The sequence below is a fragment of the Notamacropus eugenii genome, chromosome 3 (assembly GCF_028372415.1).
Source record: "Notamacropus eugenii isolate mMacEug1 chromosome 3, mMacEug1.pri_v2, whole genome shotgun sequence".
In the NCBI taxonomy this organism is placed as follows: Eukaryota; Metazoa; Chordata; class Mammalia; order Diprotodontia; family Macropodidae; genus Notamacropus; species Notamacropus eugenii.
The window spans coordinates 135,947,947-135,974,523 of NC_092874.1; the positions used below are offsets into that span (position 1 = coordinate 135,947,947).

Consider the following 26,577-nt stretch of genomic DNA (forward strand, 5'->3'; position numbering starts at 1 on the left):
CCTTAACCTTTTTTGTGTCATGGTCTCCCTTTGGCAGTCTGATGCAATCTTATAGACCCCTTTCTCAGAACAATGTTTTTTCTAATTCATAATGGAAGGAAATGCCAAATTTAGGTTAGAAGTTTGTAAAAATATGCTTTTTTCCCTGAAAAGAGATAAATTTTTTTTCCCAGCCAAGTCCACAGAACCCCTTGAAATCTATCCTCCCCAATTTAAAACCTTCTTCATTAAACGATCTCTAAGGTCCTTTCCTGACCTAATAGCTATAAATTTTGCTAACCCTTTCTAGAAGTGTCCATATTTAAATCAGCCATTGAGATTAGCCATTTTTTTCCTAAAAACATTTGATTAATCATTCTAGAGACCAGCTTCCAATGTTTTTAATCACACTAGTCATGTTAAGTCCATTATCAATCAGTTAAGAAGAATTTATTAAGCATTTTCTGTGTGCCAGGCACTATGCTAACTGCTGGGGAATCAAAGAAAGATTAAAAACAGTCCTTGCACTTATGGAACTCCTATTATAATGGGGAGACAACACGTACATAACTAAATACAGACAAGTTATATGTGTACAAAGAAGGCACTCAGAGGAGGGAGGCATTAGCAGCTAGGGAAATTGGGAAAGGCTTACTGGAGTAGGTTGGATCTGAGCTGAGTCTTTAAGGGGAAACTAAGCTATAGATGTGAGGGGAAAGAACATTTACAGGGAAATGACAAAGGCATAGATATGGATGATGGAGTGAGTGTCCAGGGCAAGTGGGTCAATGCCAGAGAACTGCTAAGTACATGAAGGGGGAAAAGAAGCCTGGAAAGGAAGGAAGGGACTGGGTTAAGAAGAGTTTTAAAAGTCAAATAGAAGAGTGTTTCTATTTTATCCTGAAGGCAACAGGGAGACACTGGAGCTCACTGAGTTGAGGGTGACATGGTCAGACCTGCTCTTTAAAAAATGTCACCCTGGCAGCTGGGTGGGGGATTGGATTGAAGCTGAGAGAGGTTTGAAGCAGGGTGACCAATTAAGAGGCTTTTGCAATATGCCAAGTGAGAAGTGATGAGGGAATGAAGAAAGGTGGTGGCTGTGGGAGTACAGAGAAGGTGAGAGATAGATTATAGATGTAAAAATAGATGCAGATGAGAGACATGGTCAGATGAGAGATACAGACATAACGACATAAGGTTAGGTAAATAGTAACTATAAGATTACAAAACAGGCTGGATACTAGTGAGGAGTCGAGGGTGACATTTGAGCCTTTCTGAAAGACTAGCAGCCTGGGTGACTGGGAAAATGATGATGCCTTCAACCATTATATGGAAGTTGGAAAGAGGAGGATGGTTTGGGGGAAAGGAAAGGGAGGGAGGTCTCTTTTGGATCATTTTAGTAATCTGTTCATTTGAAAGCCTAGTAATAAGGCTATGAATTGGAACTTATCACTGTCAGAAAATTTACAGTTTAAAGATATACTTCTCTAACAGGAAACTATATTATTAACATGTATACTTGAATAAGTTTTTAAAAATTATCTTTGGATATTGGTTTATTATAATTATCAGTCTATCAACTTCTAGGTACTAGTTTAGGAAAAGCAAAATGAGATAAAAAATATAATGACAAAAATAATCTTCTAAAGCTCCACAATTTTCTATTACAGTCGAACACACAGGGTCCCTACGATGACAGTTTTTTAAATTTAGCTTAATTTGAGGATTATTTAAATTATAAATAAACTATAGTAGTTAAGGTATATTTATGTAAATATAAATTTTTTCCCCATAATTTTAACATGGTAGGATTCCTCTTCCTTAGGAAGAAGATAATCCACATTATCTTACATTACATATTCTAGTGTCCCATATAAGCCCTACCATATGTTCATTATATCATAATAGTAATAATAATATATATATATATTTACTTAAGGGAATTACTATTAATGTTTTGAAATCAAACTACAAATAATCAGAGCCTTTTCTGGCTAGGAATCCCTAATAACAATGGGACCGATTCACATCCTGTATAACTACCCAGGGGAGAGTCTATGGTGAAAGTTTCCATATATGGTTATTTTCCCCATAGAATCCCCACAGTTACACAGGATATGAATCTAGTCATTGTGACAGTGCAAACAACAGATCACTAAAACCCATTTATAATCTTGCTAGACAGAATGTAGACTAACACTTATTTGACCAATCATAGGAGGGAAAATTTGTAAGGGAAATATCTGTGGAAAATTTAGAAATAAATGGAATTTTTTAAATCCATGTTTTCATATTACTAAAATGGATCTATAAATATGAATGAATTTTCCTCTCTCTTTTTAAGTTTATTTTTAAATGCAAAAAGCATTACAAGTTATGATGTGAATAATCAACATCCAAGAAATCCAAAGAGAAGTTTAACACCAGAACCTCACATTGTCAGAAGGAGAGAAAAGATGATACAGCAACATGAGTCAAAAATGGAACATGAGCTTTAGGTTACCAAGTGAGCTGAGCATGTGAGCTTGTTACAATCTAAATCCCTGTGAGCCACGCTGCTTTTTCAACATTCAGGAAGTGAACAGCATCTGTTGCTCTAAAGGTGAATAAATATGATAAAGTTTCCTTTTAAATTCATGTCTACCTAAGGGAATTTAGATGTATTTTGTTGTTTTCATCTAAAAACTCTATTTCTAAAAATCTACTTCCGTTGGAGAGACTCAGCTAAAGATAGGAAGAAAATGGCTAGAGTTCTTAAACCAATAAGCTTCCCATGACAAAAAATCATCAAAGGGAAAAACAGAAAACTGAAACACCTAACTTTTTGATAGCAGCAAATTTAAAAACAAGATGCTTGGCTTAAATATATCAATTGAAAAGTGACTGTAAACTACACATAAAAGGGAAATTTTTCATTCTTTAAATGTCATTCTTTAATTATCAAATGTTATTCCTTAATTATTAAATGTCATTCTTTAAATTATCAAATGCCATTTTTTAAATTATCAAATTTAAATGTTGGCTTGTCTACTGTTATAGTATACACACTTGGTTGTCTTCCACATAAGTGACTCATGATTTTGGAATACTTATTTTACATAAAAAGCATATTACCACATATTATTAAGAACTCACATTCCTTAGTTCAAAGTATTATATTATGTTTTTCTTTCTCTATTTCTGTCGTAAATGAAAACAAAATTGGCCAGGACCACTTGCCCAGATAGTCCTCCTGGATCTAATAAAAAGGCAGGCATTTAGACTTTCACCCACACACCATCCCCTAGAGTATGGAAACTGAGGAGGAGCAACCATCATGGAGAACTCCTTGAGAGATGAGGAGGTGGGTACAGGTGTCTTTGCCAGCTACTTTTTTTTTAGCTTTTAAAAATGTACTTTCTTTCTTTGATACTTTTAAATAAATAAAAAATATCTTCTTCCCTCTCCCCTCCCACCCAAAAACCCACTTCCCTTCCACATGTCTCCTTCTGGCTGCCTCTTTTCCTATTTCTTTTCCTCTTCAATATCCTGGATGGGCATTTTAATCTGATTTCACCAGTATAAAATGCTGAGGGTGTTAGGTGTCTCTGTGTGCCTCATCCTCACAGGGATAGCCCCCAAGTCTCACACTACTCTGGGCAAATCTGCCCATCAGCCAGTGCCTACGTCAGTCTAGTTAGCAAGTCATGTGCTCAGGGAAGCCCATTAACACTCTCTGGCCATCAGGGCACAATTACTGCTACAATGACACTTTAAATGGTACCCTAATGGCCTGGAGAGTTAACCACTAGAGAGGGACTTCAGTACTAGGGAGGATAAAGTCCAATAAGTACTAATTGAATAAAATTTAACATTGCTTTTGTATTTCCTCTTTAGAGAATCTCTGCCTTTTATCAGGTTGCTATGCTTTATCAAAGTGTAACCAGATGTCTGCTGTGGTAAATACAGGAGAGGGTCAATTTTCCCTGCCAATATATCTTGAACAAATAACTTGTTTTTTTACCTACATCACTTTTTAAGGCCTTTGGGCTCTTCAAATTACAAAATTTGAATATTAAAGTTTAAAAATACTGTCAAACCAAACTTTGATCCCAAAATACATACTTTGAAAACTAAAAATAATACTGTATGTCAGAATACTTCCTCCAGAACCAGAAATTCTTCTTTCACATCCTGCAAGTACAGAGGGTGCTGGTCTTATGGCCCATTTTACAGATGAGAAAACAGATGTGCATGAATGCTAAGAAAATATCAAACAATGAAAATTAGTTTCAGGAAAGGTTACAAAAATTGTTTTCTTCCTCAAAGGGTAAAACACAGTGCAGCAGTATTGCTCCAACTAAGATCGTCTGTATTACAGATGCCTGCTATTTTAAAGGCATTGTCCAAAATGCTATGGATAGTATAGACAGCCATGTGAATGGCAAAGAACTCATGAGCTATAAGAATGTAGATCCAACAACTCTTGTTAAAGTCAGGCTGGTTCTCCCACAGTTCATGAAGACCTCCCCTCAGTTCAACATTCTGGTCACCATTTCTTTGTTAAAAAGAAATCAGTGACAGGCTAGAAAGAAAGTGTAGGCATTTATTAATGTTCTTAACATTAACAAGCATGGACACCTTTCTCTTAGGAGAGTTGTAAGAACTGCTTCTATCAGTTAATCGCTTTCAGGTACTTTTTTTTAGCAGATTAAAGAATCAAGCAGTATAGTTTTAAGAGGATAGAATATCGTGTAATGTGACAGATAGGAGAGGCTGCAAATTGCTGACTTCAAAGGCCCAAAACATAAAAAACAGCCTAATCCAAGCATGTGGATGATGGAAGATTTTTTAAAAATGATTTCTTTTAGAAAGAGACAAAGAACAAAAGATGTCCCTGAAGGAAAAAGAGAGATACTTCTTCAAATAATTAATATGTGTAAAAAGAATTATAATAGACCATGGCAAAATTTCAAGGTTAAGAGTGATAACCTATTCGTAAGGTTGATAAGCAACAACTCAACCTTTCAAAGCACAAAACACAATGCCCAACTCTGTTGCCAGAGGAGAAAAATTGAGTAATTCTATTATAGATAAGAAACTTGATTCCTTCTAACTTTGTAGAATTCCAAATAACAGATTAGCTTTAGATAGAGTCAATTCCTAATATGAATATAGTTACAAGCAGAGACTAAAGCTCCACAGATATATATGCATGTAGAACAAAAACAAAATAAATGCCAATAGAAAAGACAAAAGACGACCTTCGCTTGAATGTAAGCCTTAAGGCACCTACCCTGCTCTAAGTTAAGGCTGTTCATGGATACTTTTGACGAGGGACCTAACTGGCTTACCCTCCTGTCTGACCATTCAATAAGGTTTAAAAAAAAAAAAAGGCTGTTCTAGAGCAAGACAAGTATTTTCTAGCACCCTTCCTTCCCACCCCACCCTCCCCCCTTATGATTCAATGATCTGGTGGTAGCCATGGAGACCAAAAGCAACCAGCAATCTTCACACAAACCAGATAGCACATGGATAAAATTCTGTTCAAAAGATTAAGATGCTGCTCCTTTGTGATATACTTAGCCAAACAATATTAGAGCATCCAGTCTAAGAATCCAAAGCATATCAGATGGCTTCATTTGTAGAAAACTCAAATTTCCTCTGTGTGCGTATGCATGTATTTATATTTGCCTATATTTATACACCTGAACAAGCAGAATTCCTTGACTAAGAAGGAATTGGAAGACTTTAATCACTGACTAGTGAGTCCTTAGTAAAAGCATGTTTCTAAATGGAATCATTTACAAATGGCAAAAAGTAAGGAAAAGTATTATTAAAGAGTATTATATGAAATATAAAAACATGAAGAATCAAATTAAATTCCATTTTTATTCTTTCCTGACCTTGATGGGTCATTGTGCCAGTGTCAAGGAAGCAAAGCTGCCACCATGAAACAACAGGATCAATTAACCCCACAAGAAAACCCAGCAAAGAAAAACACTGGGGGAAAAAAGCTGAGAAATATTAGATGTATTCTTAGATTACTGTTCTAGGCAAATAATGAACTAGACAAAAATATTCATTCTGAGCATCTAAGGACAGTGTCATAATTACAAGTTTGCAAGAAAAAAATATGTCCAACTCTTTCCTCTTCTCCAAAATGAAACAGCTCCTTGCTAAATTTTTTTTTAATGTTCTAATTGCCTGCAGGTTGCAACCATGTAGAAGTAATTCTTCACCCTTATTTTGGATATGAAGCAGTCATTCAAATACTCTGGAGGGCCATCCAGCACATTTACAAATTATATTACTCCGCATTTATCATTAAGTAAACCTTATATGCAATAACTTAGGTATAACGTCATTTTTAGCATTAGTTTAGCTTTCTAAGGTGATACTGCCACCCAGCCTATACCACTGTACAAGGTTTGCAGGTTTCATTGCATAAGTTTAATCATACAGAAAATGCTGGATCACTGCTTTAACCATTACATGTAAATCTAACATAAAATGGCTCACTTTTCTGAAATAAGAGAATTCATTTTTTATTTATAAAATTAAATCTACCCTTTTATTTAAAAAAATGAAGGGGAGGAAATACAATATCACTCTTTCTCCCTTAAGATAAAATTTTCAAGCCTCTCCTTTCTTAATAACCAGCCCCCTCTTCTTAAACCCTTCAAGTATTTACATCAAATCTGAGCGCCTCAACCGTGACTGAACATAAAATAATAGGGATCCCTGACAGACCTTATCCTATCAATTAACCATATTCAAGTGAGACTGCCTAGATCCTAGGACTCTTCCCTTCCTCCCTCTTTCCCTTCCTCCCCTAGGCCTGGTTTTGACCATACTGACATCTCCAGCTTCAAGGATGCACCACCCAGTTAAAGGGGAGTCACTTCCCTGGGATCAATTCCTTTGTAAACAGATCAAAAAAACACAGCTTTTGCTAATGACCTAAGGCAAAGAGAACACAAACTCCTGATGAATGAAACCAAGACACCAAACAAGCTTCTAAATAGGAAAGAAGTGGGGATACGTTTACTTACATGAAGATTCAGTGCCAAACATGGCTGGCTCCAGATGCTGCTCTTAAAAAAAAAAAAAAAAAAGGAAGTAGAAAGATTAAAAAAAAAGAGGAAAGAATGAGTGAGTGTGAGAGAGAAGAGATGAGACGACTACACAGCAGGGGTCATGAAGCCAGACAATGCAGTCCAGGCTGTATCCAGCTGCCAGATTCTGCTCTCACACGCTTCAGTTTTCTCCCATGTAAGTGAAAAGCAAAGGTCTCCTGTAGAACCAAAAAAATCAGGAGCTGTTCTCTTCAATCCAATAGCCAAGAGAAGGCCGATGTGTCTCTGATGTGATGCAGTGAGGGAGAACTAGGTAGCAGGAGCAGCAGCCAGCAGATACTGCAATCCCCAGCCCCGGCTCTCTCAGTAAGACAATAGCAGAGCTTATGCATACGCTGGATGACGTCAGGACACTGCAAAGACTGACTGCTGCTGTTAACCAGCGGCTCAGAAGGGGCTACAACAGAGCAGAGCAATGCAAATGGGAATTCCTTTGTCACAAAATGCACAAGACAAAGAGCCAGATAGATATTTCCCTCTCCTGTTAAAAACTTCATGCTTTGATATCAGTCAGACTGAAACAGCCCTAAGATAAATGAAGAATGTATGCTCTGAAGCAACTTGGCCATGAAATTTATCATGCAGAATTGGTTTTTATGTATCAAGCAGAACTTTCAAGTGACAGGAAAGAATGAAAATATAGAAGAAATTAACATAAATACACAATAGTCATACATATCAGAAAAGCTAACTAATCCTTTATTTACTCTAAACTTAGTATAGTTGACTATTAGCTCAAGAGTTACAGACACAAATATCTAAAGGTATGACTAAAATATTCTGGTCATTGGGTATTGCAGTAGCAATCAATGAAAAATCTATTGCAAATAAAGAGAATCTCAAAATGGAAAATGACCACAAGAAGAAATTATGCAACTATAAATCAAATACGGAAAGCTATATTTTAGCAAAAACACAGATAGACAGGCACCTTTTTTCCTACAATAGTCCTTCTTCCTCATTTGCCTAACTGTGCAGCTACTCATTCACCTGTCTGTCAGAATTACTACTTCCAAGGTCAACTCACTCATGTAAAGGGATTGCGTGTGTGTGTATGTGTGTGGGTATGTGTATATCTATCTATCTATCTATCTATCTATCTATATATGTATATATATACTCACGTAAGTAATAAGCATTTCTGTAAATACACATACAAAATACACATTTCACACCAAATACACCAAAGCCACTAACTACTTTGAATCACTTGGTAAACTAAAAGTTTGCTATGTTACCATATTCTCAGGAACCATGCAAAAAAGCCACATAGAAGAAGCAAGCGTAAGTATGAGTGTTCTACTACTAGAGCAGTTATCCAGAAGGTCAAAGGAGAGAGTATTTTTAATAGCTCTTAATGAATAAGCCCACACAGCTGCCATCACAGCAAAAAGAAAAGTACTGAGAAAGAAGGGAAAAAGGTCCAGTTAATAAAAGAAGCTTAAAAAAAAGTATTCATGTTCTTGAATGCGGCTTGCTTCCTTTGATACTTGGCTTCCTGATTTTCTAAAAGAAATAAACATATCTGTTTTTAGAGAAAAAAAATCTCAGTAAGCATGCTGTATAAAAACTGCTTTGTGAATATTTCCTAATAAAATTCTTCAAGAAATGTATGTTTATTTTAACTATAATTACTCTATTCAGACTTTTCAGAAAATGGACTTTCAGTCTAAACTTTTAAAATATTTAAAGTTTTAGGACTTTTTGGTTTAGTGTGCCTAAACTTTAAAAAAATCCATACTCTGTGATGAGGACCAATTATATAGCATATAATTATACTGTATCTCTTAAACCATGCCTTCTACTTCTTCTTCAGAAACATCCAGGAGCAGCTTTTCTACTGACATTTTATTAGGTATGCTAGAACACAAGCATTTCATGTAAGTGTATGTGACTTCTATCAATTCCACCATCACTGTAAAAGATCATGAGTTAGTAATACTTCCGTTCACAATAAATTATGATCTACTATTAAAATAAGATCCTGAAATGTGAACATAACATCGCTGACTGCCATTTACAAGGCCAAGAATTGGAAAGTATGAGATTTTAAGGGCAAAGTGGGTTCAAGGACTTCAAATTTCCCAACACACACACACAGACACACACACAAAATTTGGTTATTATATAGGAGATCAGTTCTTCAATTCATCTTTAAAACTGGTTCACTAATATTCAATAGAAATTGCAATGTAATCACTGAATGAAAGCTACATTGTCTTTTATTAAACGCTGTACCATTACAGTTTGATTTTTTTTAAACCACTCAAAACAATATGCAGCCTTGAAAACTATCAGAAGCCGGCATGATAAATGGAACTTTGCTCAATTATCAGATACAAAACAGAAAAGTGTAAATGACCCAAAGTATCTGTCAGTTTTGCTGCATGTGACTCCAGATAGGTCATATAATCTCTGAGCCTCAATTTTTTTTATCTTTAAAAGGAAAGAATTATAATAAATTCTAAGATCCCTTCTAGCTCTAACAATCTACATATAATAGTATGAGCAAAATTCAAACACAAGAAGGATTTCTCATTGATGGTAAGGTTGTTCAAATGTTCCTCTTTGCAAATGATGTTGTACTAATTGCATCATGACCTGGAAAGATACCAAGTCTCCTCAGTGAAAATGTTCAGGAATACAAGAGAATGATCTAATCATCCACATTTTAAAAACAAAGTTGATATAAAAAACTATCAGAGCATGACGTAGCAAAACAACCAGCCCTTTGAATCAATATATCAGTATGTATACTGTGAAACAAGTACCGAAGATGGACAACAAGCTAAAGTCCAGAACTGAGTAAATGGAATGGACTGGAAGAGATATAATCTTGTCTGGAAAGTTATAGAGGGCTTTCAATGATTACAATTACTCATTCATTAAAAAAAACAAACACATTTTTTTAATGCCAATATTCTAGTGATACCATATGGGTGCAAATCATGTAATAGCACAGTCTTGACATTAGAAATGCAAATAATGTAAAGAACATTAGAAAGACGAATGTTAGGAATATGTCAAAATGTTGCTCATGATGGTGATCAAGTGAAGACAGGCATGAAAGGCGCTATAAAAGACATGGAAGACTGGAAAAAAAGGTGAGTAGATCATATAGTAAGAATGAAAGACAACATACTAGCAACCACAGTTGTAAACTAGTAAGTAACATATAACAAAAGAAGCTCTACTGCCAAGGCACATATTGTTCCATGAGGAATTAATGGAAAGATATACACAAGAATTACAGAGGGATGAGAAAGGGCTGCTTCAGGGAATGCTAGGTCTCATGTCAATGGAGGCGTTCAAACAGGAGCTAGATAACCATAGAGAGATGGCATAAAAATGAGAGGTAGACAGATAAAGTACAGAGTATGGAACTTAAGAGTCACAAGATGAGCTTGAACCCTACCTCCAGCATCTACTGGACATTTCAGTCAACTTCTCTGAAACTCTCAACTTGTCTATAAAGAGGGATAATTGAACTTCCCAGCATTAATTTGAGAAACATGTTTAGGATTAGAAGAAAATTTAGAGGTCATCTAGTCCAGGCCTGCACAATCTATGGCCCACCAAAGGATTTCTGGCAGCCTGCGAAAAACGTCAAGGAAATCCTCTGGCATGCCCAAGGCTGTAAGTGGCCCAAGGGCTGCAGGTTGGGTAGACCATAGCTAGTTCAAACTCCTCCTTTTACAGATAAAGAAACTGAGGTTCATAAAAATGAAATGACTAGCTTTTGTATAGAATATAATCTAAGTAAAGGGTCGCAAACCTTTTAAAACTTTACAAATATCAGCTATTAATATTGCAGATGATTCCAGTTCCAATAGAGATTGACCTAGACAATCTCTGAGGTGTGTTCCAGTTTGGACGTTCTAAGATTTTATGATTCTACTCATTTAACATGCATCAGTGAGGGAGGTAACAACATAGATGAAATAATCCACCAAGGCACAGACTTATACCTACTGTTCCCTTTACTGAGTTGTATCTGCTAAGTATGTTACAAGGAATCTAGAGCACCAAGTCAGCAGGTGGTGTTAGGGAAGAGTGACTTATAATTTAAGATAACAAAGCACTATTCATTTCCCTCATTTTAGATCTGAAGAATGTTCACCTTGAGGATTCCACTGTAGTCCAGAATTCAGTGACCAGAGACCATTAGGACTAAAGAAAGGTAAAACTAGACATGTTTCATTTGACTTTATACAAATGAGTGAGGGGAAAGTATGTTTTGTTAAACAGCTTTTTGTGGTTAACTGTGTAACACTGTAAAGTATTACTTTTTAATATTATTTATCTGTAGTGGATTTGACAAGTGCTAGAGATAAGGTGTGCCATATATTTAGGTCAAATAATGACAGAAATCTTTTATAAGCATATTAAATAATTCCAATGAAAATGCTACATGGAATAATGATTTAATCTCAGTAGAGAAGCTTTATTTGGTTTCCAAAAATTATATTACTTAAATATTGAAAACTGTTGTGTTTCATATCTCATTGCCCAAAATGTTTGGATGGATTTTGTTTTTGAGAAAAGCTTGGGTCACTTTAAGGAGCCTTGCAATTTCCTGACGGCAACACAGTCCACTACTCATCTTCTTGTTTAATTCTGGGCTGAACTAGTCATCCATTTGATCCCTTTGTCCTAGATATATAAATAGATAGATGTACACATGCACTGATGAACAAGCTCTCTAGGTTATCCATGTAACTACTTGTCACAATGCGGGTAACAGGCCTTCTTTATCTGCTTAGCCTTCTTCATGTAGATGGCCAGACGAACGTCTTTTGAAGGGTTGCAGATGTCTTCCAGGGTGCTCTGCAATGTTCTGATACTTGGTGAAACCAGCATAATGTCATTAACAAACAGAAGCAACTATAGCACCTCGCCATTACTGATACAAAGATTCTGTCAGCCTGGATTGATTGCATTGGATCTCCTCCATCAAAATGGTGAGCTTGCATTTCCTTGTTATATTCCTCACCTAATATCGATGATCAGATGATCAATAAGAGGAACATTTCTGTTGTTTTATCTTGAAAGAAATCTTAACTCTAATACATGAATGAGAGACATATTATTAGAAGAAAACCTTCAAAGTGGGGCTTTGCTCTTCCAAATCAAAAGTAGCTTGTGTTTTTTTCATAATCAACAAACAATAAAAAGGGTAGAATCTTATATTCTCTTTATTTTTCAGTCAGCTGCAGAATGGAGAAGGAATGGTCCACTGTAGAACATCAATTACAAAGACCCTGTTTCCTACTAATACTCTTAAGGAGAATGCCTTCAATTGATTTGGAGGTGAGAGGAAATAAAGAGTAAGAGAGGGAGAGATGGCAGGAGGAGGGGAGAAAGGAAAAGGAAGGGGAGAAGGAAGAAACAGGGACAGAAGAGGGAGAGGAGAATCTATAGTCACAGACTTGCCTTCCCATGTATGATACAAAGATGCTTTAGTTATTTTGCAGTTAATATGGCTATCAGCACTGTATGAGGAACACAACCCATTATTTATAAGTGATGCTAGCATAGATCAAACCACATATCTAGACGAGGAAATTAAAACCAAAGTTTTTCAAATTACAATGATAAAGCAAAGAAAACAAAGGTACAACATAAAATTATGGGAGAGGGGAGGCTACAAAGGTACCAGTGCTGAAAAGCAAAACACCAGAGAAACACAAAAGACAGGGTAAAAATGTAAAATACATAAAAAGTATGGGAGGGATGTCCAAGAAAATAAAACCTATCCTTCCAACAGATCATGTCAACAGCTATAGAAAATCAATACTGATTTTGAGATATAGCAGAAGCGAGATGGAACAAACTGACTTATGTCATGCAAAGTATTTCGTGTTTCATAAATGTTTATTGAACTAAAATAAAGTCATAATATTATATTTAATATAATAGTTCAAAATCAAATACTTGATCTTATAGATTTCATATAAGTTACACTTGTATATGTCACATACGAAGATAATCGTCATCAACGATGATTTATTAAGCACCCACTATGTCCAAGGCCTTGTCCACAGAATACTAAGACACAACTAAAAATAGTCCCTGCTCTCAACGAGCTTACATTTTAAAGGGTAAGACAAAAGAAGTTCACATCTAAGTATATACAAAATAATTACCATAAATAATTGATCTTATATAGTAAAACTTTACAAAGTACTTCAAATAGCTTATTTCATTTGACCCTAATTATAACCCTGGGAAATAATGCTGTTACTATATGCTTATTTCATAAACTGAAAACTAATGATCAGAAAAGTTAAATGACTTGTCGAAGGTGGGATTTGAAACCAGGTGAGAGGCTATATGTTAGTTGAAATAACAGCTTTGTAATCGTGTTTTATAAAACTTTTTTTTTCAATTTACACACTCAAATTATGAGATTTTAAATCTATGTCTTGGCTTATGCTTGCGAAATGAGAGAGTGCTAAAGAGAAGATACACCCAATCTAATTTTTTCAAATCAAGTATAATAAAAACTATGTATTATAGATATTGTGTTTTTTTCTCATTCATTAAACAACACATAAAATGCAAAGGGGAACAGACTCCTAAAAATAAATAGCACCAACAGACATGACTTTGCCTTTGAAGACCTGATATATTTCTAAGTATTTTGAAATTTATTTAGATCCTTGTAGTAAGGAGCATTTATCTCTTAAGGAAAAAAAAAAAACCTGCTGAACTCCAGACTGCCTCTTCAATCTCATGGTATGAGTTCAAGGAATGAAGAATTACTTTAAAGATTAGTCTATGGAAAAATGTAATAAAAAGACAAATGTGTTTCCTCTTCCTCCCACCCCAAATCATATAATGCAATCCAGAAACCATATTACTTTTTTTCTCTTCACTCTTGCCATTTCTATTTCTATTCCTTTCTATCAATCAAGGTAATATTTAGAAGGTAATAAAGGTAATAAATAGAAAGGTAATAAATAGAAAATAAATAGAAAAATGAACAATGAATTCACAAACTAAAGAGATACAAACAATAACCAAAACCCTTCAGAGGCATGACAGTCATTGATTAAAACAATGACAGTTTTCCAAGAAGTGTGTAGGGCTGCATGGGGGAAATTTCAGGAAAAATAAATCTAATAGTTAAGCTTGGCTATTCCTCTTCAAATATCAAATTTCAAATGGAATGTTGGAAGATACAATGCCAGTGTAGCAGAAAGAATATTAGAGGACACGGGTTTGAACACTGGGTGCTGCTCACTGTGTGACCCCAAATAAGTCAAATGACCTCTGGACTCCATTTTTCTCATCTGTGAAAGGAAACAGTTGACTAACAGATCTCTCAGGTCCCTTCCAGCTTCCCAGTGTATTAACTTTCTCAACTCCTTTGATCTGCACCCTTCAACAATCACCAATAAGAATTCTGCCTTCACCACCTATCTATAACTCTCCCTTGCTCCACTGGCCTCTATGTCTCTTTCCAGATCCCGAGCCTATTCACATAACTTATACCGGCTGGATCTTCAAAAAATGGGTTATCTAATCTCAACTAAGCCTTCACTTTTTCTCTTCCTTGATAAATTCTATCACATTCCCTAGAATGGCTGTTCCAAATGTCTTCTCTCCTCAAGCTCACTACACTACTACCATCTCTCCAAAGACAACCTGGACTTAGTCATCACTAAAAAAAAAAAAAACAAAACTCCCTCTGTTACCCAATTCCACACTTCAGATTATCTCATTATCATCCTCCATCCTCTTCTTTACTCCAGTCTCTAACACAAACCCTAATTTGTCCACTTGTACCCTTCCTTGAGCCTATCCCTTCCTGTCTCCTCTGGAACCTTGCTGTTTTGATTAACCCCTTCCTCCCTGATTCTGAGCCTCTCTTATTCACTGACTTCTTTTCTAAAACCTTTAATAATGCCCAAATCTTCTCCATCCTCAAAAAAGTCTCCACTTGAACTTACTATCCCCTCAAACTAACATGCTATATAGCTCACCTCCCTTCCACATACAAACTCACCAATAAAAAGTTGATGCACTCACCAAGTTTACTTCTTCATCTTCCACGCACTTCTTGCAATCTGACTTGCATCCCACACCACTGGGCTTAAGCTGCTCTCTTCAAGGTCACCAATGATAATTTTATTGCAAAATCCAAAAGTCTTTTTTCCATCCTCAACCTTGTTGACCTCTCTTCAGTGTCTGACCTTTTGACTACTTCATCTTTCTGTATGCTCTCATATTTTGCGGGTGTTACAATACTTCAATGTTCTGGTTCTTTTCCTATCTGTCCAAATAATTTAGTCTCTTCAGAAGGAGCAACATCGGAGTCCAACCCTACATATGCCAATGTGCCAGCCCCCAAGGCTTGTTCCTGGCCTTTCTCCTCTTCTATCTCCCTTCCCTCATGGGGATCCCATCTGCTTCCATAGATTCTTGTATTCTCTTTTTATGGATGACTTCATAACATGTCACTTGCATGCCAGCCACTATTGTCATCTCCCTCTCACTGGAACCTTGGCCTCTGCTCCTGGATCTATGAGCTCTCACAGGTGAGTTTTGCCTTAACTTGCCCATTATATGACTTCCCAGCCCTCATCAAAGCATACCACTATACACACTATTCTGCACCTTTGTGGTTCCTTTGTTATGGACCATTCTTATCCCATTAGGGTCTAAACTTCTTGAGGGCAGGGTCGCTTTTCTACATTTGTCTTTGAATCCCCAGCATTTAGCACAATACTTGGCACATAGTAAATGCTTAGGAATATCTATCTACATAGTCCTAATCTCTTCCAAGATCCAGTCCCTATCCAACTCCCTGCTCAATATCACCACCTGGATATCACACAAAAAGCTCAAAAATCAACGTGTACAAAATAAAACACATTATCTTCCTCCCTAAATCTGCCCCTCCTCCTAATGTGCCCATTTTTGTTAAAGACATCATCCTTTTTCTAGGCTCCCTACTCAGCCAGGTTCAGACATTTAACTCTTATCCTCCCCAATATCCAATGAATTGATAAGTTTTACTGATTCTACCTTTTTTTAATATCAATCATATCCGTACCCTTTCTTGGGGTATGGTACTAATACCATACCCTAGAGTTCAGGCCTTCATCATCTTTCATTGAGAATATTTTGAGAATGTCCCAAATATTCTCCCCATAGCCAATCTCTCCTTTTTCCAAACTATCCTCTAAACAGTTCCCAAAATGATATCATTTAAGCATGCCTGACTTCTACTCAAGAGCATCAGTGGTCCTACCTTTCCTTTAATATGAAACATACCAATATTATATAAGCTATTCGCAAAAATAGGAAAAGGGAGACTTTCAATAGCTTTCTATAATACACATATGGTCTTAACATCTAAAACGTAGAAATACAAAGAAGACACAGAAAGCTATAGATCAGGGGTTCTTAACCTAGAGCTCATCAAGAAATTTTTTTATAACTGCATTTCAATGTAATATAATTCAATAACAAAACAAATTGATTTGTATTTCATTTAATTTTGACATATTTTATCATATTTGTATTTTATTTTGTTTTATGCTCTTAAAAAAATTATTCAGATAAAGGGCACATATGTTTCACAAGCCTGCCAAAGGGGTCTGTGACTGTAAAAATAAAAAAGTTAAGAATCCCTGCTACAGACAAATATTCCTAGTGAACAATGGTACAAAAGTTTTAAATAAAATATTACCAAATAGATTACAACAACACATTAAAGAGATTATGCACTATGACCAGGTTGAATTTTTACCAGGAATGAAATGTTGGTTCAATATTAAACATGATAAACTACATTAATTACATAAAAAAATTAAGTCACATAATTGTATCAACAAATGCTAAAAGAGACTTTTGACAGAAAAATCAAACACTGCTTTGTTTTTAAAAGCACTAGAAGCACAGGAATAAGTTAATTCTTGTTTAATATAGTAAATAAGGTCAATATAAAACTAAGAATAAATATTATATGTAATGGAAAAAAATCAGAGGCCTTTGCAATCAAATTAAGGATAAAGCAAGGATACCCATTATCACCAATACTATTTAACACAGTATTAAGAATACTATCTATAGGGATGAAACAAGTAAGAGAAATCAAGGGAATAAGCATAGACAATAAGAAATATAATTATTGCTTCTGGCAAATGATATGATATGATATGATAACTAAAAAATTATTTGAAACAATAAATTAAGCAAAGTTGCAGAATATAAAATATATTCATATAAATATTAAAAAGCATTTGCATATTACAAAACCCATCAGGAAGAGATAAATTCTATTCAAAATTACTATAGAATATTTCATGATTGTACATTTATAACCTATTATAAGACTGCTTGCCATTTTGGGGAGAGGAGATGTAAGGGAGGGAGGGAGAAAAATTTGAAACTCAAAATCACATTTAAAAAATGAATGTTGAATACTATCTCCATGTAATTGCGGGGGGCAGGGATACTATTTACCAAAATAATTATAGAGAAACTACAAAGTATTTGAGAATATATTTACCAAGATATATACAGGAACTATATGAATCTAACTATAAAGAAGTCTTTTATAGGAATCAAGTCAGACATAAATACTTGGGAAAATATTAATTTGTCACGGGCACATTATGCCTATATAATACTACCTAAATTAACTTATGTATTCAGTGCCATCATAAATTAACAAAAAGATTATTTTATAGATCTAGAAAAAAACAAAATTCACATGAAAGAATAAAATGTCGAGAATCTCTAGGTAATAACCAAAACAAAGCATGAAAGAATGGGAATATATCTGTTGGTACCAGATCCCAAACTTTACTAAAAAATAGTAATAAAAACAACTTGGTACTGATTGTGAGACTATTGTGAGACCAAGAGACACCACTGAGTAGAACACATTATGTACACAACATACAAAGGCAAGGAAAAACAGCAGTGTGTTGTTTGATAAATCCAAAGACTCCAGCTACTAGGGGAAGGACTCATTTATTGACAAAGACTACTGAGAAAGCTAGAGAGAAATCTGACAGAAACTAGGTATACATCAATATCTCATATCTAACAACAAGATAAATTCCAAATGGATGCATGACTTAGACATAATAAACAGTAAATTAGACAGAAAAAATAATAACATTAAATATAAGGGAAAAAGTAAAATACAAACTCCTCCGTTTGGTATTCAAAGCCCTTTACAATCTGGCCCCAGTAGCTCACATTCTAGGCTTTTAACAGATACATAATTCCTTTCACACCCTCCATGCGCTAGTCAAACTGACCTATTTGGTGTTCCTCATACATGACATTTCACTTCCACAGCTTTGCACAGTTCATCTCGGTATTCTTTGATGCCTCCCCTCCATCTCTTAAAAGCCCTAACTCCCTTCAAAACTTGATTCAAGAGCCAATTCCTTAAAGAAGATCAGCTCAATTCTCAAAGTTATGAGTGCCCTCCTCCAACAGTCAAAGTGTACTTTGTGTCCACAGATCCAGCATTTGCTTATCTGTGAATATGGTCCATTCCTCCAGCAGACTAGAAGTTCCTTGAGAACTAGGAGAGTCTCACCTTGTAATTATTTTCTCAGCAACTAGCATAGTGTCAAATACATATTAAGCCTTTAATAAAGTCTTGATGATCAAGTGATAGGCTCTCTAACCATATGACCTTTCCTAATTAAGAACAATTAGTTGTAAGAAATAAAATCTGCTTATTCACAAAGTCTTTGGAACTGACAGTTTTTTCTTTATAAAATTTAATGTCCTGATTCAATCTTATTATATTAGCCAACATGAAATACTTTTAAGAACCATATTGAAATGGATATAGCATTGCAACATGGCTTCACACCACTTCAGATGTGTTTATTAATGTATATTAAATAGAACAAAATTAAGCCACATCATTTCCTACAACACTTTTAATAATGTTCTGATTATCAGTCTCCTTTTTAGAAATTTTCCTCTTCATTACTGACCTTTGCTTCATATTTTTTATTGTTTACTCTTCAACTCTAGTATTTTTCCCTAATCCCATTATGTGTGTATATAAACTTTTCTTTACAAGACAAAGAAGAGTCTGGGTTCATTTCTTATTGCTTTTACAGATATTACCATTGCTGAACCTGGTACAGAGAGGAGGCATGCCACAAGGTACAATGCTTTTATTCCAGCATACTGGCACTAAAAAAAAAAAAGTCTTGCACAATTAAATTAACTCTGAAAGTAAATGGAGTCAACCTATAAGGCAATAAATTGCTGTACAGGTATAGGTTGCTTTAGTCAAACCTAGAAATATGAATAGCCAAATTTATAGAACAGATAAATTCGAAGTCAATGATTTGCTTAAAATAATCTTCATTTACAAAGGCTTCTATGAAGGCAATCCTTGAAATAGCAAGCTACTGAAATACTGAAAATGATCCCTTTTACAAAAGTCCAATTAATATATGATTTTAACACAGGTGTACGACATAAAGTAAATACATCTATAGTTTACAATAAATAATCAATAGTGAGTTACTACACTTTAGCAAATAATATTTCAAGTTTCTGAAGTTACTGAATGCACAACGAAAATTTTCTATCACACTAGGCAACTCTCCTCTGGTATATAAATAAAATTATTTCGTTCCAAGTGGCCTGATATAAAAAGACTGACACCACAACTATTAAAGGACAGTCACACTGAAATGAATAAGAAATTATATTCTTGTAATCATCTACAATTCAGTACCTATGTTTTTCAGTATTGGTGCCCATCATACTGCCCTATACAAACATAAATTATGCCTTGTTTCTTTACCGTCCGTCCTGACCCACAGAATCTTCCACTTACTCACTGAGAGCCTGTGTACACAGTGTAACCTTGGTCAGGGCAACCTTGCCATTATTCCTGAGCTGTTCCTATAGGCTCTTAGCTATATATATAATCAGTCAGCAACAATATTAATAACTGTGTAACTAAAGCAGTCAGAAATTAAAAGTAGACTAGCTTCATGCTAATAATACTTCTGGCAGTTCAATAAGGGACTGCTAAAACCAAGTCTGTATATCCCACAGCACTATGGAGTTATCAGGAAATCAGTCAGTTCATTAAATAAAAAATAAAATCTCAAATTTTCAATCATTTTACTTTTTAACTGCAGAGACCATTCCTAAGAATACAATTCTAAAATACCCAAAATCTGAAGTTCTTCACTGAATTTGTATTTTTCCCTTATTATGGACCAAACTTGGAATATTTACAGTTTCCTTCTTTTAGTCCAGACAAAAAGTATGAAGGATTATAGGAACACTCATTTTATAAATCTACTGAAATGTGCCCCAGAACTGAAAATGTTTAAGTAAAAGCTATGAGATCTACAAGTATATTCCTGAGAAATTCTCTTCAGTGCCTGGTCCCAACTTTCTAGAACAAATTCCCTATTAACCACCTGAAAACAAATTCATTCACAACTTAAAAACCCTTGCTCTATAGAAATACATGAAATAACTCACACTGGCAGGCAATAAGTTAAATGTTAATTTTACCTGAATATTCCATAATGCAGCTCTAAGCAGGGACAAGAAACCAGTTACTTTTTCAAAGAAGTCTATCAGCTCTACCAGGCAAGAAATGTAACAGTCACACTGGGCCACTAGACGGCCAGGCTGCTTTAGGGAAAGTTTCCTGACATGTGACGTTGAACACATGCACACTACTGCTATCTTTAAGTTAAAGGGGCAGCACTGGTATCCTTTCATGATACTTCTTTTCTAAGTCTCCCTTTATGCTTAGGACAAAAAATGACTCGTTTAAAATAGAATTATGATGACACAGTAACTTTTTAAAAATGTAATATTAGAACAAAAAAATTAAAATAATTTTAACTTTTTCCAAAAGAAAACTTTATGTCTCACAACTTACAGAGTTCTCCAGTGCTCAGATTAACCTAGAGCAATTATCTTTTGATTCTCTAGGAATAAAGTGTAATTTTTAACTTAAAAATAAGTGTTTCAAAAGACTCTTTAAAACACACACATGTAAAATACATACACAGGTACATTCATAACCTCCACCTAAGTGGGAGAAAAACCTGTCTGATGTTAAGCATACATGGTTGCTATTATTAAATTTTACATTTTAAGTCCCTTAGGCCATCTTTTCCTTCATAACCAGTCATTTCTGAGTATTAGTGTGACCCACAAGGAATCCAAAATGAAGTTGGATAGAAAATGGTTCATTTAGATGCATCAGTTTCTACTTTGCCTAGAGATGGAACACAAATGGATCAGTATGTCACAGTGAGCAGTCAGGCTTCATTTTTTTGTTTCAATGTGATGAACTTATTTTTGGAAAGTCAAATAACTAGTTGGACAGTTACCTATTTTTACTTCTATCAAACATAACAAAGTCACAGTTACAAGAGGGGGAGGGAGAAAGGAAGGGATTGTTGCTTATATACACATACATATGTATATATGTTTTTCTTTTCTGCTAAATAAAATACTTTATCTTGTTATAAACTTATTTAAGTATATACAATGCTATAACATACACAGTTTATAATGTTCATTAAAATGTCCATTCAGAAATATATGTATATATGGATGCGTATCTATTTCTATAAAATCCACAAAGTCTGCTAAAAATGCTACCATTTCACAGATAAAAGTAGTAATTTCTTAACAAAATGGATGGTAACACAGTATTTCATCCTGTCACACACTCATGCCACAGGCAGATCACATTACAGTACTCGCCTTACAGTCAAAAGTTGTTAATTCTCGTCAACATTCACCTATCACTGTTGCAGAAAAGCTCCATCTCATTTCCTGTGGCATCAGTCCACATTATCTTAATCTCACATAGAGATCGAGAGGCTTTCCTTAAGCTATAAGTAGATATATTTTTTCCTAAGAATCAAGATGTAGAAGTAGTTAAAATATGTATTCTGTCATTGTTTTTAAATGGCTTGTTAATAATAATGCCTAAGAATAACCAGTACATTTCATCTGCACACAACTAATAGCTATTATGGCATATGAATTGGTGCTATATACCCTTCACATCCTCCAGAGTTACCATAGGTTTTAATTTTCCCAAAAAAAATAATAGAGAGAATTTTCTTTAAGGAGACCTTCTTTTCTCTCCTCCTTTACTACAATCCCTGTTCTTCTCTTCCTCCACTATAATTTCAATATCTTTGTTCAGTATCGTTCAAGATTGGTATATGTCTGCCAGTCTCAGTGACAACAATCTAAATATGTCAATTTTTTTGTCTCTTCAGAGTAGAAATGCTAAGGACTGGGTTGTCTGGTTGTATTCCAGCATCTTTTGGGGGGGGGGAGGGGGTTTGGTTAGTTTTTTTTTTTTTTAATTTCCTTATTTTTAGTCCAGCTTTCTCCTGAGGCCATGACTGGGAGCCATTTGCAAAATGGTACAGGTATACAAATACATACTGAGCAATGTCCATACTTACACACACACACACACACACACATACACACAAATTCCCCTACCCTCTAAAGAAAGGATCCCCCCCTTTTTACCAGTTCCATACAAAATCACAAGAACTCACATACACATACATAAATATGCATATATAGTAATGTATATATACATATATATATCTTTAAAGTTTACAAAGTACTTTTTCTTTACAATATCCCTATGAGGTAAGTAGGGCAAATGTTATTCTTTCCATTTTACAGATGAGGAAACTAAAAGTCAGAGAAATGAAGTGCCTCACCCCAGGCCACACAGCTATTAAAAACCAGAACTATTACACAAACTCGGGTTCCCCTTAGTTCCAGTCCTGTGCTTTCCCCACATACAAGCACATTTGTTGTATATTGTTATTTTGTTTTTTTTTAATTCTGAACTTAAAATCAAATGAGATGAGTATTTCTGTATACAAAGTAGAACAGGAAAAGGGATTTTATGTGAGGCTACAAGTCTGTGCTCCTCCTGGCTTGCTTTCCTTTTTAAGAACCTAAGAAATTTAATGTGTTGTTTTCAAAACTGTCCTGCCTGACTAGCTCTTTCCACCATTTCACACGACCTCTCAATCAAGAACAGCAAGAAATCTCATTCAAAAGCAATAGCCCAGATGATCAGGGCCAAATGGATTCCATCATAGTCCCTTCCATTCCTGAATCCCAACCAAAAAACACATGACTTCAACCATCCAACATTCAGGAAAAAGAGAACAGGATTGGAAGAGATTTCGATTCTAGTTCTGAGAGCAGCAGTATGATCTTAGGGGAGCACAATGTTTTTAGATCTCATTTTCCTTATCACTACAAAGAAGGAGTTGTAATACATGTTTTCTGAGGTTCCTCTCAGCTTGAACATTATCTGACTTGATGACTCTATCCTGCACTCAGTCCCAATTGGCTGGGGTGACTCATTCACTGCCTACCCTACCATTAAAAACGCATTCAGAGTCACATCACTCTCACTCATACCTCCCACTCCCCCCAACCCCCACCCTTTTCTTTATCATGGCATATATTTTGTGAAAACAGTTCTATTCCCAAAAAAGAACCCTACACAGGTGTCCTGACTCTTCTTACCAACGAGAATATTCTACAAGGCAGTTTCTAGAATCTAATGAAGAGTTTGGAACGTGTGTGTGTTCGTCCTTCATTGCCAAAGAAGACCATGCCATCAGAGAAATAATGACATGACTTGCACTTGACTTTGTTTTGAGTGAGGGAGGGCTGAATGAAGAGTTTGGAATAGAGCAGTGGTGTTTAACATAGGTACAAAAGAGGCACAGACAGTGAAATAGGTCCTTAATTTCCAGTGGCCACATGGCTTCCTTTAGGTTTTCTAGTATACTCTTCTAAATGCACAGAAGGTAAGTCTCATATGTCTAGTATCTCACATATTCTTATGTCACTCCTCAGTCAGGAATGAAATACCATGATCACAAAGGTACATGTGAAAACTTATTAAGAAGACTCATTTTACATCAACAACTATAGGTAGTTGCCATTTGTCCTTTGTTTCAGAGGAGGACCATGACATCACAAAGGTAATGTCATGACTTGCAAGTGAACTGGATTTAAGTGAGGCCGGGCTATACAAAGTTACCAGCCTCACTTTCTCCAGAGCCATATGGGTCCAGTGGCAGGATACAGATGAGGATGACTGGAGATGGCCCAGAATGCAGTGGGAGACTTTAGTCTTTTTAAGATCTTTCCCAGGTCTCAGTTTTATTGAGGCGACATCCATTCTGTGATTAAGGCTAGGTAAGAAATGAGGCAAACAATGGCCTCTTTTACCTAGTCAAAAAAAAAAAAATCAATAAGGGAAAGACCTCAGGGTTTCTGACCAAAACAGAAACAACTGCTATTTACACTCACTCTGAGCCCTCCCTGCCCAAACAATGGCCAAGTAAGGTTTGGGTTGGGACCTACTGTTGGCCAATCAATAAGAGGCAGAGTGATCTGGGTTTAAGGCATGGTCCTTAAGAAATCTAGCCAGTAAATCCCAAGATATCTTGTGAAGTTTCAGCAATCAAAATTTACATTGCTTTGGGCAGAGGACCCACAGGTAAGGGTCTGATTCCCTATACAGACAAAGGGAGAGGAGAGATGGAGAGAGGGAAGAAGAGAGGAAGGGAGGAAGAGAGGAAGGAAGGATGGATAGAGAAGAAGAAAGGGAGGGAGGAGGAAGGAAAGAAGGGAAGGAGGGAGGGAGGAAGATAGGGAGGAAAGAAAGAAGGAAGGAAGGAAGGATGCAAAGAAGGAAGGGAGGGAGGAAGGAAGGAAGAAGCTGCAAGGCCCAATTGAACTGACCAGCTGTGGCCTCAGTGGGGTTACTCCTCCTCCTTCTCTGCACTTGTAACTACAAATCACAAACACAGGAGTTTTCCAGTTAACACGCACCTTGTTAGTTACATTATTCACAAGCAATGGCCACAACCAACCACCTACTGGAAGGGGCAAACATTAATTTTAAAGTGCAAAGGCTACTCACAGTCTCCAAATCTGAAAAAGCTAGAAGGGCCCTCAGCAACCATTCATTTCAAACTACACCTGAGCAAGAATCCCCTTTCCACATCCTGATAAATTGTTATCTATATTCTGTTTGAAGAAAAAGGTCTTGCTACCTTATAACAAAATCCACTCCACTTTTTAACAGCTCTAATTGTCAGGAAGTTCTTCAATTCAACTAAATAAGTGTTTATTAAACAATCTATTATAATTCACTGTGTTGTGATCTGGACTCCAAGATGAAATACAATAGTCCCTCATTTTTTCCTCCTAATATATGTAGTCCACAGAGAACAAAAAATACGCAACCATCAAGTGCTAAACATGAAGTCAGGAAAACATGGGGTCCAAATAATCCCTCAGACACTCACTAGCTGTGTGACTCTGACCAAATCTCAAAATCTCTCTGAGCTTCAGTTACCAGATCTCTGAAAGGGGGACAATAATGTCAATTCAATCAAAGAATTATTGGAAGGCTCAAATAAGAATAATGTATGTAAAATACATAAATGCGACATAAATGAGAACTACTGATATTATAGTGTAATAAGGGCAATATTCTCAGGTACTGTTGATTGATTTCATTATATGAGAAAATGTTTATAAATGCCACTGAAACAACAACAAAAGAATTTATTTTGATGAATATAAAATCAAGAGTATTAAGGTGATTTTAATTTGAAGAAGGTAAAATGCCTAATTAAAGTATGAAAAGATTAGGATTTCCAGTAATAGACTACACTAATGAGATGAGTCTGTTCATATTAACATCCTGGAAACCTAGTCATCAAAGGTAAGGAATTGAGGAAGAAGTATTGTTTTCAGAAGACACTGGAAAGAGGGAAGGGTATTGTTTTCTAAAAGGATCCCCCAGCCTCGGAGAGGAAATAGGGGGAGGAGTATTATTTTTTCAGGGGGTCCCAAGCCCCAGATTAACAGAAACCAGCTAGAACTGGTTCTGGAATTAGAACATCTCCAAGTGGGCCAAAAGGCAGAGTGCATGCTTAATGATCTTAGGAACATTATCTCCCCTGATGCAGTGGAGCCAAGACTTAATATGAATGCACATGCGATGTATGTACGGGACTGGGAACATGTTAAGGGGGTTAGGATGAACGAGGCAGATCAGAAAGTTGTGCACCTCTGAGTACCAACCAACCTTGCCGCAGGGACAGGGTAAAGGTACCATCCTTGACCACCAGGGGGTGGGTCTCTTTAGAACACCCTGGCTTGCAACTTTGCATTAAAAATGAAAAGCTTTCCTGGCTTTTACATCCAGTGTTGTTCTTTCTAAATGAGCGCATTTCTCGCAAAAAAAGAGACATCTGTACCAGAGACATAAGAAAAAGATTAACAACAAAACCAAAAGTTTAAACATTTTTTTTTCACCAACCAACAGGGAGAATAAAAAAAAAAAAAGGTGCAGAGAAGGTCTCAAAAGTCTAGAGGGCACTCGGGCCTTGAGCATCAGACCTCGGAATGTCATCAGTTC

General features: G+C 35.8%; 1 protein-coding gene across 3 annotated transcripts in view; it reads right to left on the reverse strand.

Annotated features, from left to right (window-relative positions):
• ST7 (suppression of tumorigenicity 7) overlaps positions 1-26,577 on the reverse strand; it is a 294,589-nt gene that overhangs the window by 223,698 nt on the left and 44,314 nt on the right. The window contains exon 1 of one of the 3 annotated variants that reach the window (XM_072652964.1): positions 20,631-20,725. The exons of 1 other annotated variant lie outside the window; for it this stretch is intronic. In XM_072652964.1, the coding sequence (XP_072509065.1) occupies positions 20,631-20,643 (13 nt within the window). In that variant the 5' untranslated portion in view covers positions 20,644-20,725. Of the gene's footprint in view, positions 1-7,013; positions 7,414-20,630; positions 20,726-26,577 lie in introns of those variants that run through there. One more of the 3 variants, XM_072652962.1, reaches the window with a different exon arrangement.